At 44.7% G+C, this 16,053-nt stretch overlaps 1 protein-coding gene across 1 annotated transcript in view; it reads right to left on the reverse strand.

Moving 5' to 3' along the window:
* LOC147466145 (Glutathione S-transferase family protein) overlaps nt 1–15,814 on the reverse strand; it is a 47,193-nt gene extending 31,379 nt beyond the window's left edge. Inside the window, exons 1-2 of the mRNA XM_086524362.1 lie at nt 15,217–15,814; nt 14,437–14,886 (exon numbers count right to left, since the gene is read on the reverse strand). Of these exons, the coding sequence (XP_086380488.1) occupies nt 14,437–14,886; nt 15,217–15,596 (830 nt within the window). The 5' untranslated portion in view covers nt 15,597–15,814. The remainder of the gene's footprint in view (nt 1–14,436; nt 14,887–15,216) is intronic.
* Between the last annotated feature and the right edge of the window lie 239 nt (nt 15,815–16,053).

Raw genomic sequence — 16,053 nt, forward strand, 5'->3', positions numbered from 1 at the left:
ACTCGGTTCCCAACAAAAGTCACTTAAAAGAATAAGTGAAAATTGTCAATAATAGGGAAAATAGGTAAAATACACTGGAAAATTCCTCTAAAGGATTCTGATGGATTCTGATGGGAATGCTTATGATCATGTTGTGTACAACCAGAGGATATGCATCTATACTAAGTGCCTGGGCATGCACGGTCTGCGAACAGACTCACAAAAGTGCCAAACACTTCTAATCTAGACTGACTGGACTGACGAAAGCCTTGTTATGAAGCAGCTTGTCCACAGACACATAGGGTTGGATGTGTCATGTGACAATACCGGGTGTTGCATCCGGGTTGCCCGATGAGCGGGTAGATAGTGTCCCGAAGATCAGTCTGCGACCTCCCTTGAACCAAGAGCAGATATCCTTGAATGGTCGAGACTCGTAGCGGTGTGGAGAGCTCCCCCAACTCACAAGGTGAGCAAGTTTCCCCTTCGGTTCCTCCAAGTAGTCCTCCCCCTAACCCTCCATCCTTGCCACCCAGTTCCACGGATTCCATGATGCGGATGATGATGCGGCAAGAAGAAGCATGCCGACAAGAGCGTGTGGACGCGAAGGAGACACATCGACAAGAGCGTGTAGAAGCGGCGAAGCGAGAGGAACGTCGATTGGCGGCCAAAGCCGAGACTCGTAGACAGGAGCGCGAGGCAGACGTCGAGGCTCATAGGCAGGAGAGGGCAGCCATGCATGATCTCATCACATGTCTGGCAGTCCGATCTAATACCCCATCCTCGGAGCCGGATTATGAAAAGCTTGCCAAGACCATCGCGGTGTCAAAGTAGACAATGCGGAAGCGGAGAGAGAGAGAGAGAGAGAGAGAGTCTCCTGAACCAATCAACCTTGGCAATGAATAACTGAATGTGTGTACAATGGAGGCAAGGGGTTGCTTATATAGCAATCCCAGTAAATTGCCCTACCCAAGACTTTGACAAAATAAGTAAAATAAATACCTAAAAGCCAAACTAAATAATGGGATCACATTGAGCAGTTCACTTGAGATGCCTAAACTTTAACACCCTCTCTGCAGCTCATAGTGGACATCAATAGTGAGACCACGTCGATGAAGAAGCTACCATGGACACCCCAGCACCGGCTGGGATACTGGATACACCTCGGTGTTGCTATCCTCAACTTTGTACCTGAAAGTAATGCCATCTTGAGCATCGGTTGACTTTGTAGAAACTTTGAAATGTAGACCATACTACGCCCAATAATCCCCATTTGTGAACTCTAAACACATCACGTCCAAAATATAGAACTCCAAGATAATGAACTGTTGGAACACATCCTGTCCATAATCTAACCAACAACAATGAATTGGGGCGCCCTTCCCTGCCAAATGCATGTGCATTGAACTCCGACCTACGGGTCCAAACACCAATAACTTGAACTCCAACACAAGGGTCCAAATTAATTATAGGAAGCATTGCTTGCCCCTCTCTGCCACTCACAAGCCTCTCTCTGGCTGAAGCTAGTGGTGACACTTGTCATTTGACTAGAAATCTGACGTCGAGGCCACTGTGGCCACCGCCACGAGTGCCATGTCGATTTCCTCTACCAAATCTTTACTACCATAATCTCTGTCCAGCTTGCCTTTATCCTTGTCTTCAAGTGAATTCTTGCTTTTGCCTTTGGCTTCAACCTCCAGAGCCAAACAAAGCGTCGAATCACAATCATAACAATTGTGGTCGTACCTCCCGAGTACCGAGACAGCTAACTGAGTACTGGTACTACCATCCGTGTCCAACTGACCTTTGCCATTGTTCTCTAGCAAACTCTGCCATTTGCTTTTGACTTCACAAACTTGAGCCAAACAATTTGCCGGGTTCCTTGAGGACTGTGACTGTGCATAGGCCGCTAAATGGAGGGTTGATGATCCGTTATCCATAGCTTTTGGTTGTCTTTGGTCGATGTCGTCGCGGGTGCTCGAGCAAGGGGAGGCCATTTTGAGTTTGCAAGAACTCGAAACTTGTACTCCTCGCACTCCAAGGGCCTTTACACTAATCCCAAGTTGCTCCGCTCCACTCTGTTCGCCTTTCCGTCTCCCAAGCACTACGGGAAAATTCCTCCCTTCAACTCCAAATTCCCGCCTTTTTGTTCTCCCAAGCCAATCCACGGAGCTCTGATACCATGTCAAAGTTGACGATGCGGAAGCGTAGAGACCAAGGGGAGTGAGCACGAGAGAGAGAGAGAGAGAGAGAGAGAGAGAGAGTCTCCTAAACCAATCAACCTTGGCAATGAATAACTGAATGTGTATACAATGAAGGCAAGGGGTTGCTTATATAGCAATCCCAATAAATTGCCCTACCCAAGACTTTGACAAAATAAGTAAAATAAATCCTAAAATCCAAACTAAATAATGGGATCACATTGGGCAGTTCACTTGGGATGCTTAAACTTTAACACGCGAAGGCAACCAATGCTACACGAACGACCAACGAACCAATTCCTGAGAAGATTGCATTTCAGTAAGTATGACAGTAAAATAAATGCTATTGTCGTTTATTCTTGGTTGCATCAATTTACACCTTATTTTGCGATTGTTATAATAGCAAAGTTCTCTTGGCTTCCATGCATCTCATGGGTGATGCTATCACCTAGAAGGATGAGTGGATGGAGAAGGAGGACACCCACAAGGCGGGCCCCATTCCAAGTCTCTCCTTGTTCTTCCTCTCGAGCTTAGTTCAAAGGAGTTGGAGGAGGATCTAAATACTCACTTCTTGCCTCCACAGAACCTGAACCGATTGAAGGATGATTTTGTCTCAACAAGGTAAACCTGTGATGTCGTATGCTAACCGTGTGTTGTTGTATGCTAACCGTGTGTCCCAGTTAGGTGGACAATTGAGGAAATTGGATGAGGAAAGGTTGGAAGCCTTTCTCTTTGGATTGGACCACTTGATCAAGTTCGACATGGAGGCCGGTGATCAAAAGACATTACAAGAGGCGATACGCTTGGCTCAACTCCAAGAGATGAAGCACAAGAAGGATAAGCTCAAGACGGACTACGATAATGGTTACTCTTCCTCTCATGACTCCTTTGCTGACGAGGAAAAAAATTCTAAAGGGAATGGTAACCATTAAAAGAACTCTCCAAATTCTCAATCTAATTCTCCATCTACATCTCAATCTAAGAGTGACAAAGCTAAGGATATGGGTAACAGAAAATCTAATACACCTCAACTCACACCCGATGAGAAAGTTGTTCAAGGAATCGTAGGTGGTCAATTAAGTAAAGAACAAGCATTGTATGCAAAGGAACGAAGGCGTTTTCGTTGTCACACAGTAGGTTATGTGAAAAAGGATTGTCCTAAGAACAAACTGAAAATACACCTGCTACTACGTCGAGTTCTGACTCTACCCCTCAAGTGACTGTTGTGAGTGTGGTTGGTAGAGCAAGAAACTAAGCACGGACTTTTGATGAGGAGGAATTCATAAAATGCTATGGACAAATTAAGGTCAAAAAGTGCTTGTGTTATTTGACTCTATAGCACATAGGACATCATTGGTGACGCCATCATGACACGTGCCCATCTCCCATCCACTCCTATTCTCACCTACCCGGTGATGAGATTCTCGCAAGGCATGAATTCCTCTCTCTCTTGCATGTCATCATGTAGATCTTGACATTCAACAAGTTCAATTTTGTGGTTGCTAAATTAAGTGGATGTGATGTTATTTTGGGCATTAAGTGGTTTCGCAGTTTCAAGCCACGCATTGATTGGGATACCTCCTCTCTTCACATCACGTCGAATGTTTCCTACCCCAATACCATCAAAATGGATCCAGGCATCCCATCTGGTCCTCTCATCTCTCATGTCCACACTAGCAAGAAACTACACAGTGGAGTATCGGACTCGATCATTCGGGTCAATTCGACATTGACCAATTTAGGTATTCTTGACAAGTATAGTGAAAGATTTTTCAAGGTCACTTCCATGCTTACCCAAGATCATCTTTTCCTTGGACACCATCCCCATCGACAGATGGACATTGTCTCTTACCAATTTCATGACGTAGAACACGTAGGTAAAATTTTCTCTGATTTCCATAAACCAAATAAAGAAAAGCCAAAACCAGGTGAATTCTTTTTTAGGAGGCTTCGCCCTCCCAAGGTACAGTCTTTTTGGTTACAAGTTCACTTTGTTCGTAAGAAACCAACTCATTTCATTTTTGTGTGCATTTCAGGGCACTCAGGACAAGTACGGTCAAATTCCGGAAGTCGTTCTCTCTCTCTCTCTCTCTCTCTCTCTCTCTCTCTATATATATATATATATATATATATATATATATATATATATATATAGCATTTCAGGGCACTCAGGACAAGTACGGTCAAATTCCGGAAGTCGTCTCTCTCTCTCTCTCTCTCTCTCTCTCTCTCTCTCTCTCTCTCTCTCTCTCTCTCTCTCTCTCTCTCTCTCTCTCTCTCTCTCTCTCTCTCTCTATATATATATATATATATATATATATATATATATATATATATATATATATATATATATATATATATATATATATATATATATTGTCACGTGCACATCTAACCCTATGTGTACGTGGACTAGCTACTTCATGACAAGGGTAGGGTTCAGTTCAGTTCAGTCAGCCTAGCTTAGGAAGTGTTCTGACACTTCTGTGAGTCTGTTCGCAGACCGTGCATGTCCAGGCACTTAGAGTACATGCATATCCTCTGGTTGCACACAGCATGATCATCAGATTACCATCAGAATCCATCAAGAGCATTTTACAGTGCACACAACCTATTTTCCCTATTTTAGCCATTTTTCACAAGTGACTTTGTTGGGAAACTGGGTAGGGCAATTTGGCCAAGTGACTATATAAGAAAACCTAGCACTAGCACTTTCTGGCAAAAGAAGCAAAGAGAGCACATGCAACCTTTGCAGCAGGCCCTCTAGCAACCTTCTCAAGCAAGAAATCCCTGCAAGCCCTGGCGTTTTTCAACAATTACAGCATTTCCAACACCAGCGTTTTCATCAGATCGGTATGGCAACATTTTTGCGATTTTCAGCCTGCTGAAATTGCGTTTTTCAGCCCTGCAATCCAACGTTTCCAGCAGACAGAACCAGCATTTTCAGCTTACCATCAGAATATATCATGAGCATTTTACAGTGCACAGAACCTATTTACCCTATTTTAGTCATTTTTCACTTATTATTAAAAAGTGACTTTGTTGGGAAACTGGGTAGGGCAATTTGGCCAAGTGACTATATAAGAAAACCTAGAGCTAGCACTTTCTGGCAGAAGAGGCAAAGAGAGCACAGGCAACCTTTGCAGCAGGCCCTCTAGCAACCTTTTCAAGCAAGAACCCCTTGCAAGCCCTGGCGTTTTTCAACAATTACAACAATTCCAGTGCCAACGTTTTCATCAGGTCAGTATAGCAGCGTTTTCAGCCTGCTGAAATTGCATTTTTCAACCCTGCTGTCCAGCGTTTCTAGCAGACAAAACTAGCGTTTTCAGCCAACTGTCGTCTTTAGGACACAGAGAAACTTTGCAAATAAAAATCTGTAAGGGGAATTGACACTTCAAACACACACGGTTTAGAAGCTAGAGCGCTACCAAGAAGACGCCAACAACTTGTTGGCCCCAAAGACTGGCGCCTCTTTCGGTATTTCTTTATTCTTAATGCAAACACTTTCACCTAATTCTCACCAAGTTGCCCAAACCTGTCCATGGCTGGCGCCTCTTTCGGTATTTCTTTATTCTTAATGCAAACACTTTCACCTAATTCTCACCAAGCTGCCCAAACCTGTCCATGGCTGTAATTGCAGGTTTTTGACCCAATTTCGCCAACATAACGGCACAAAATATCTATAGGTCAAAAGTACACCCCTAGGACGCTTTCCCCCGCATTCTGGAAGCTTTACGGTGAGCTGCTGGTCAATTTCAGCGTGCTGTAATTTTCTGTTTTGCCTCTGTTAGTGCCTACAGCCCTGTACACGCATCCCAAGGCCTTTCCGAGGCTCCCCTAACGATTCCCTACAGTTTAGGTGTGAAACCCTAAACTTGCAAAAAAACACAAGCAGCTATAATTCTCTGTTTTGGACCGTTTCGAGTGGAGCGAACACGTCTACGCACGTCTCAGATTGCTTTTGTACGCAATGGGACAGTTCCCCTGCGATGGAACTGTGCGTACCTGTGGGGGATAAGCAATTAGCTAATCCGGTTCCTGTTCAAAAGGCTCTTGCCTTGGCGCACGTGCATAAACCCTCAGAACTGTACATGGTCAATTGAGTAGCCCATCTAGTGGGGCATTACCATATGTGCCAAAGGGGGGAGAGAGATACGCGAGAGCAAGTCATCACGTTGCATGAGACAAGGGAGAAGGCAAGGTTTCCATTAAAGTTGTGATCACCTACACCCACTACTCACCCACACATTGTAAAGCACTTGGGGAGTAAAAATCAGCCCCCTCTTGAAATGGGCGCCCCCTCTAGCTGATGCTTCTGGCAAATTGCTACGGCAAAGCCACGATGTGTCCAGTTTGCCTCTTTAGAGTTAATTCCTTGTACCCACCGACTTATAAGTGTAGCGAGGGGACCTAAATGACTTTGAATTGAGCCTAGACACCCTTTTACTGCTCGATTGCAGTGCCAGTCGGCCCAATCAACTCGTGACAACAAAGCCTTCCCGTTTGCGGGTGAAACTCTTTTAGATTTACACCACTCTGCTGCTTCACAGGTCTAGTGTTGCTAAATGGCTTTATCTGACATAAAAATAATTCTAAATGAATTATTGGATTTCTAAGTGAGAGGGTTTTCTCGCTTGGAACACCAGGAAAAATAATTCTAAATGAATTATTGGAATTATTGGAATTTTAAGTCAGAGGGTTTTTCTCACTGGAGACATCCGAGTACAGAGTATTCCTAGTGCATCATTCAAAGTAATGACGGGAGCACTGAGAACAGGAATATATGTAAGGCCATCAAGAACGGGTACTTCTGATGCGTCACATCGGATGGGTGACAGGGAGCATTGGAAAGAAGTATCCGACCATCCGGGAACGGACATCTTTGATGCGTCATAGGATGGGTGACATAGAGCATCGTGAAGAAGATTGTACCGTAAGTTCAATAGGAAAGGACTAGCTGATGGGTATTCCGGACTAGCTGATGGGTATTCCTGATGCGTCACAAGGTGGGTGACGGGTGCATCGGAAAGGGGATATTCATAGTCAAGAGGAAATTCCGAACTATGTTAGAATTGTGCACAAGGAAAAAGCAAGCACTTGAATGAAGATGGGTTCATAGGAAACTTTGAGGAAAAACAGATGCTTTTTGAGAAAGTGGGATTGCTTTTTGAGAAAGCAGATGCTTTCTCGCGAGGAAGTTTATGTCTGCATTGCAATTGTGCGTGTGATTGCATCCAGGGACGCTTGGGAAGTGCTGTGAAAGCATTGTTTTTAACTTATAAGGTTTTATTGAGTTTTTGGGCAAATTCAGACTATTTTTAAAATACGACGGCCCCCATTTAATAAGTGGGTAGCCATCTGATAAATAAGGCAACAGATCAGCCAGCGTTTTCTCCCTCTCCTTTTCTTGCAGAACAACGAAAAAACAAAATGAAAAAAAAAATTGAAAAAAAAACAAAAAAAAAAACGGCCGCGATCTCTACGCGAACAGCTATTTGTGCCGTGGCTAGGAGCTATAAAAGTATCACATGCCCTCACTCAGAGGGGGGGATCAGTTTTCACAAGGAGGAGATGCTGCTGCAGATTTAAGCCGTAAAGAAGACGTTGCCAGTGATGCCCATGGCTGCTCCAAGTGTACCCGATGTCGCCAAGACCCAATGCGCGAGTTCCCTCGCGAAGAAGTGCCTACGGAGTGTGTTTCCATCGCGACAAGCTGCTGTTTTTTTGCTGTTTTCAGCCCATAAACGTCGTAGACGAGGCTGATTTACGAGAAGGAACCCGAGAACACATCTCTTTTGTGTGAAGGATTGGAAGAGAGGATTTTCTATGTGGAGATCTCTTCCGGGCAATTGCTTTTCGAGAACCGAGTTGCGTTTCGAGCGTCGAGACTTTGAAGGTAACGATTTTCATGTTATAATCTCTGAGTATTTGATTGCAGGTGTACTTCCTCTTCGTGAGGGAGTAGGAGCAGAGGAAGGCATGAGCCTCTACAGGAGAAAAGCGCTCTGAGGAACTAGAGCCAGATCAGCCCAAGGGTTTCGTACCCGAGTTTGGGAAGTAGACCCACGGATCGAAGAGAGGTAAACTCTCGAGATGTGATCCGGAAGTTGAAATTCCCAAGGGAAGGACTTCGTGTCTAAGAAAGCAGAGTTGTTCTACGGGAAGAGTACTCTGGAAACAGAGTTGGGAAAGAGAGTTGCAGGGATGTCATGCCCTGAGTCTGGAAGGTGAGATCCAGAGGCGAGAACCTTGGTTCTCAAGGATTTGGAATAAGGAACGGAAGTTCCTTGGAATAGGGTTTTGCCCTTGGAATCGGAAGCGGAGGCTTCCAGGAACCATCAAGTCTTATTCTAGAGCGAACGTGGTAATACGTTTGGTTCAAGTGCTCGTATAGACTTCTCCTCAGTAATAAAGATACTATTATCGGGGGGGGGGGACCAGCCCATCTTCTGGTCCCGAGTACTGTGTCGGTCTTCTCCTTCTCTATCTCTCGCTCTATCTATTTCTCTCTATATCCTCTGGCTTCAGTAATAAGTGATAAATCCTATTTATCCGAATGTATCTTATATTGTTATGCACTCCCGTTTGTGACAGTGGTATTAGAGCTAAGAGGACTCTGGAAACAGAGTTGCAGGGATGTCATGCCCTGAGTCTGGAAGGTGAGATCCAGAGGCGAGAATCTTGGTTCTCAAGGATTTGGAATAAGGAACGGAAGTTCCTTGGAATAGGGTTTTGCCCTAGGAATCGAAAGCTGAGGCTTCCAGGAACCATCAAGTCTTATTCTAGAGCGAACGTGGTAATAAGTTTGATTCAAGTGCTTGTATAGACTTCTCCTCAGCAATAAAGATACTATTACGGGGGGGGACCAGCCCATCTTCTGGTCCCAGTACTGTGTCGGTCTTCTCACTCTCTATCTCTCTCTCTATATCTATTTCTCTCTATATCCTCTGGCTTCAGTAATAAGTGATAAATCCTATTTATCCAAATGTATTTTATATTGTTATGCTCTCTCGTTTGTGACAGTGGTATCAGAGCATGGTCTCTTGTCTTTCTCTGTAAAGGAGGACGACTATGGGAAGATACGGGAAGAAGCCATGACAAGCCAAGAGAGAAATATGCAAGCGGAACCCTAAATCCTGCAAGGAGAACCTCGCAGTTGGGAAAATTTTTCTCTCTCCAAGAAGTCGACACAAGACTTGGGATTCTCTAAGAAGGCGACAAGAGCATGATGCTCAAAAACCTAGAGAATCCAAGGAGCGGAATGCTCAAGATCCTTCAGAACCCAGAACATATCCATGAACATCAATACACCACGAAATTCCATTATTTCGGGAAGGATATGAAGAAGGTCTCTAGACCTAGGAACACTTCCAGTCAAGTTTGATACTTTTGACGGCAGGGAAGATGCCGCGAAAGCTATACCGCTTTCATTCGGTTGCCTTTGCAAACAGCAATTTCTAAAAAGCGTCGAAGGTGAGGCATGTGACCAAACACCTCAAGGGGATTGCAAGTGCTTGGTGGTATACCAAAGCTCTGCAAGGAACTTACAACAAGACTTGGATTCAATTCAAGGCTGAATTTTCCGACAAATTTTTTTTCTTCTACGCTTTGAGGAAGGCATCCAAGAAGATTGGGATCGGTTTGCCCAATAGAAATACGAGCGAGTCCAAGCAAGTAGTGGTTCACTCTTGCCAAAGTAGCTCCACTCTGACACTCTCTGAGGAAGGAAAGATGAAGAAATTCAACGAAGGACTTTTGCCCGAATTTTGTAGACGCATGTGCAAGATACTTTGCAGCAAATGGTGGAGTCAGCAATACAAGCTGAAAGTGTACATCTCAGTGTACATAGAATCTAATCCCTGCAGTGGGACGGGAACCATTGAACACAGAAACAACGAACTTTTGTTATATCTCCTCGAAGGATACGTTGCTATCCGGAGAAAGTTTGGAATAAGGGAATTCAATCTAACTCCTGAGTCTTGAATAGAAGACCCTCGAACTTTAAGTGAGAGGGCAGGTTTTCGATCAAAGTTACATCTTTGCGGAAATCATAAAGTGCATGGTGCTTGTTTGCTCTTTTGCACGAGGTATTGTTATGTCTAACCAGGGCTACTCACTCTCGAGTGTTTATGAGAGTAGGATCAATTTGAAACATTGTTTTCTGAGATGAATTGGTTTGCTCAACTAGCCGGAAGGTCAACTATTGATCTGGTATCCGATAGTTCTCCCACAAATTACCTGCTATTGCGGGTAGGACGGCAAAAAGGAAGGAACCTTTCCGAGATTTCAAACAGAGTCAAAAAAACACCTTTCACTAAACTTCGAGCCTAAACCAATTAATGGAAGCTATGGTAGAGCTTTTCGCACAAGTGAATGAACAACTCCCTTTACGAGGGAAGGAATAAGCGACGGCTACGACCTGTGCTCGAGGAATCCAAGGATTAAAATCCTAGTTCATTTGATGAGCGGGTTTTGCTCTAAGATTGAGCCAAGGGATCGTCAGGTTGAGCGTCTTCGCTCTAAAGATCTTACCAGGCTCACTGAAACTTATGTACACCTTTGGGTACATGGATAACACACGAACATGCAGACCTATGATAAGGTGGATCATCTACCAATTCAATTTTTTTCTGCTGAACGGAATGAGATGAACCAACTTCCTTTTCAGGAATTGGACGAGAGTTTGTCATACTCTCTTGAGCGCCTTTTTGCACGCAAGGATATTCCGACACGAGAATCTCTATTTGAAATGTGTTCGGTAGAAGGAATTTGAGTTTCTCTACCAAGAAGAGGTTTTCTGATGGTCGTTGATCATTGAGTACGCTATGTGCTTCTGCCATTACAGTAGCAACTTTTGGTTAAGGTATATGTTTCTCCATGAGAAGGTCAAGTAGCATTTACACACTGCTGGAATAAATTCGAACTATTATGTCCGTAAGAATATAGTTCGCCAACCGTTTCAAAATGGTAAGAATTACATATGGGAGAACATCCCTGAGAATCAAAGAGGGTTCGCTCTATTGTGAACCGGGTTTGAACATACGTTCAGAAAATGCTATGGCTAGAATCCTATCTGCCTGAGATTTTGCAAGTCGTCATTGATGCTCGCAAGGTGAATCATTTTTTATGATTTTGTAAGGAAGAGACGCTAATGGGCGTCGGGAAAACACTGTTCGTGGTAATAACTCGCAGGAGGAAAAGATTGGAAGGAAGTGCCGCCATGCACAAAGAATCTTCGGATTGGAACCGTACGCCTACGTTGAGCGACGGCCCAGAACAAGAACCTTCTTTAAGGTGATCGCAAACTTACTTTGTGAAAGAAAGACATCGGGCTTAATGCTCTATGACTTGGGCATTCCCTATGTGGGAGGACGCAAGAGGTTTAATACCCTCTGGACTAACAACGTAGGATTATGCGCAAGGACAGATACCTAGATTGATTTGTAGGAAGATTATTCTTCTCGATTTTGAGAAGATGGAATCAAGTTAACAGAGTCTCGGATAAGGAAACTTTGGATCATAACAATTGGCCTACCCAAAGCAAAGGCTCCGGAATAAGAACTTACTTTGGTAAGATGGCACGCTTTGTCTGCCACACAGGAAGATTCACATGAGCTTAATGCTCTCGACGTGCCCTATGCGGGAGGACAGAAGAGGTTTAATATCCTCAGGACTAATAGCACAAGGTTATGCGCAAGGACATAGACCTAAATTGATTATTAGGAGGATGATTCTTCTCGGATTCTCGGAAAGACGCGAATGACGAGTTCTTACATGGCTCGTAAGTTTAATGAATGGTGAAGGATATCCTCAAGGTACTAGAGGAAGGACATGAACTGGTAAGGTAAGTATTGAATTATGAAATTTTTTGTTTAATTTACTTTTTAAGTTCTCTACTAAGAAAGGATCAGCTCAACTCACCATTAAGCAAGATTAAGAATTTTTTCCGGTTTCTCCCCGGCAGTTCAGTTGGATCTCTGCAGTTGAGGGCACCTGTTTATAAGTGAGAGGGATGTTGCTAAATTGGCTTTATCTGACATAAAAATAATTCTAAATGAATTATTGGATTTATAAGTGAGAGGGTTTTCTCGCTCGGAACACCAGGAAAAATAATTCTAAATGAATTATTGGAATTTTAAGTGAGAGGGTTTTTCTCACTGGAGACATCCGAGTACAGATTATTCCTAGTGCGTCATTCAAAGTAATGACGGGAGCACTGAGAACGGGAATATCTGTAAGGCCACTACGAACGGGTACTTCTGATGCGTCACATCGGATGGGTGACAGGGAGCATCGGAAAGAAGTATCCGACCATCCGGGAACGGACATCTCTGATACGTCATAGGATGGGTGACATAGAGCATCGTGAAGGAGATTGTACCGTAAGTTCGGTAGGAAAGGACTAGCTGATGGGTATTCTTGATGCGTCACAAGGTGGGTGACGGGTGCATCGGAAAGGGGATATTCATAGTCAAGAGGAATTTCCGAACTGTGTTAGAATTGTGCACAAGGAAAAAGCAAGCACTTGAATGAAGATGGGTTCAGAGGAAACTTTGAGGAAAAACAGATGCTTTCTGAGAAAGCGGGATTGCTTTTCGGAAAAGCAGATGCTTTCCCGCGAGGAAGTCTATGTCTGCACTGCAACTGTGCGTGTGATTGCATCCAGGGACGTCTGGGAAGTGCTGTGAAAGCATTGTTTTTAACCTATAAGGTTTTATTGAGTTTTTGGGCAGATTCAAACTATTTTTAAAATACGCCGGCGCCCATTTAATAAGTGGGCACCTTTCTGATAAATAAGGTAACAGATCAGCCAACGTTTTCCCTCTCTCTATTTTTGGCAGAACAACGGGGGGGGGGGGGGGGGGGGAAACGGCCGCAATCTCTACGCGAGGAGCTATTCGTGCCTGTGGCTAGGAGCTATAAAAGCATCACATGCCCTCACTCAAAGGGGAGGATCAGTTTTTGCAAGAAGGAGATGCTGCTACAGAGTTCACCCGCAAAGAAGACGTTTGCCGGTGATGCCCATGGCTGCCCCAAGTGTACCCGATGTCACCAAGACCCAGTGTGCGAGTTCCCTCGCGAAGAAGGGCCTACGGAGCGTGTTTCCATCGCGACAAGCTGCTGTTTTTTTTCTGTTTTCAGCCCATAAACGTCGTAGACGGGGCTGATTTACGAGAAGGAACCCGAGAACACACCTCTTTTGTGTGTAGGATTGGAAGAGAGGATTTTCTATGTAGAGATCTCTTCCGAGGAATTGCTATTCGAGAACTGAGTTGCGTTTCGAGCGTCGAGACTTTGAAGGTAACAATTTTCATGTTATAATCTCTGAGTATTTGATTGCAGGTGTACTTCCTCTTCGTGAGGGAGTAGGAGCAGAGGAAGGCATGAGCCTCTGCACGAGAAAAGCACTCTGAGGAACTAGAGCCAGATCAGCCCAAGGGTTTCGTACCCGAGTTTGGGAAGTAGATCCACGGATCGGAGAGAGGTAGTCTCTCAAGTTGTGATCAGGAAGTTTGGATTCCCAAGTAAGAACTTCGTGTCCAAGAAAGCAGAGTTGTTCTGCGGGAAGAGGACTCTGGAAAGAGAGTTGCAGGGATGTCATGCCCGAGTCCGGAAGGTGAGATCCAGAGGCGAGAACCTTGGTTCTCAAGGATTTGGAATAAGGAACGGAAGTTCCTTGGAATAGGGTTTTGCCCTAGGAATCGGAAGCTGAGGCTTCCAGGAACCATCAAGTCTTATTCTAGAGCGAACGTGGCAATACGTTTGGTTCAAGTGCTTGTATAGACTTCTCCTCAGTAATAAAGATACTATTACAGAGGTGGGGGGGAGGGGGACCAGCCCATCTTCTGGTCCCCAGTACTATGTCGGTCTTCTCACTCTCTATCTCTCTCTATCTATTCCTCTCTATATCCTCTGACTTCAGTAATAAGTCATAAATCCTATTTACCCGAATGTATTTTATATTGTTATGCGCTCTCGTTTGTGACATCTAGGGCATACATGTACGGCGTGGGAGGGAGAGGGAGTGTAGGTGATGGTGAAGTAAGAGGGGGGCAGGGGGGGAGAGGGGGGGGGTTTATATTGTTTTGCGCAAAAACAAAGAGGGGGGGCGTAGGCGAGCAGCGAGCTGTTCACTACGGTCAGGTAAGCTTAATCTAATATCATTCAGTGTCGTAAACCATCCCTCAAGTTAAACATAACAAAAACTTTCACAGTGACCAGACTGATATTTAATTATGTTATAGGAAAGACAACACACCTGTACACACCATTATTGATGTTGGGGTAGATCAGATCGTTCCACTTCTCAATGTCACTTTGAAGATGTGGAGGTGCAAGGTCCAGTTGTGGGTCGCAAGCAAAAATATTGAATTCCATATTAAGTATTTCAATAATGTCAGCGCTCTCATTGTTGACAACTTCCTCGCAAAAAGAGTCCCAAAGCATAGGGACGGTGGCTCTGCCATCATAACCTCCTTTCGTAAGCTTGTAGACATCCATCAGCCGTGCTTTTTTATGAGCTCGGTCCACTGTGGGGAGGAGGATATGATGATCAGTTGACATACCTTGATGAGGCCTAAATTCCCAAAGACCTGTTTCATTCGGAACAGCAATAGACAGAGGAACGGCATCTCCAAGGCCCTTCAAGGCATGGACAATGGCTGTTCTGTGGGCCCAGGGGCAAGTGAGGGAGACATACAGATGGTACCTGACAAAGGTTCAAACAAAGTGTAGAAAACATTATAGTTTCTTGCACCCAGACAAGCTGAAAGTGAAAATTTTTGAAATTGAGAAATGCTAAGCTGTCTTCAGGCTATATTTTCTGTAAAATTAAGCTTCTATGTCACAAGTGAGGCTTTAAAAAAACCCTTCAAATACCCTCGAATAGATAAGCATTCATACGGTGAGGAAATTATGAAATAATACTTGGGTAACACAATGACTGAAAAGCAGCCACCAAACTGGTAAATCAAATGCGAATGAGCTATCCGAAGTTGCAAAGTTGCAATGGAGAGGATAGCGTATTTCAGTAAGGTACCTGCCATGGTCGGACACAGAGACTGGATTTAGAAGGCGCTTCTGAAATTTGCTTTTGGGCCTCTGATAGCCTCCTTGCTTGTCACTCGGAGCCAGTTGCTTCATCATGATTGCCCATCCTGAGGTCCAGGCCGATCGAACAGCTCCAACAAGAGCTCCTGGAGGCAGCCCCTTGCCCCACAGCGATTGGCCCACTTGCTTGATTATATCGGGGAGCTCTGCTGATGAGCTGCTGGCTCGAATGTTGCTGGCAGTGTATCCCTTTAGCCGCAAGAATGGCCGTGATCGGCTTCCTGTCTGCCAAGTGGGTCGTCTCGACTTGTTCGGAAGACGCAGGGGGCAGAGCAGCTCGCACACTAAGTGCTCTTGCTTAGAAGCCATCTCTGTGTCCGCTCACAGAGAAACCAGTTGCCTCATCAACGGTCTCTCACACACGAATTGACAATACGTCTTGAGTTCGAAACTCGTCTCTCTCCTGATCAGGCTGCGTTCAGGTGGAAGAAAGCTGAGCTGGAGCTATCATGAGGAACGCAGTCAACTCTCTTCTTTCCACCCTGCTAGTATTCACATAAGGGTGGAGGAAGGAGATGCTCTGCAGGGTGGGCCAGAGACAGTGGATATAGGGGTGGAAGAATTTTTCTTTTTTCTTTTTTTTTTGGGTTGGGGGGGGGGGGGGGGGGGGGGGGGGGGAAGGCCTTCTTCTTTGAAATGGGGGAAATCGGAGTCTCTTCTTCCACCACCTAATGTGAACCCCCTTTTGCCAAGTATGAGCCATGATTGGCTGGAGACTTCAGAGTTGGGCTTCCACCACTTGATGTGAATCCATCCTCTCCAATTT

The sequence above is a fragment of the Adiantum capillus-veneris genome, chromosome 1, assembly GCF_014529385.1.
Source record: "Adiantum capillus-veneris isolate H3 chromosome 1, ASM1452938v2, whole genome shotgun sequence".
Lineage (NCBI taxonomy): Eukaryota > Viridiplantae > Streptophyta > Polypodiopsida > Polypodiales > Pteridaceae > Adiantum > Adiantum capillus-veneris.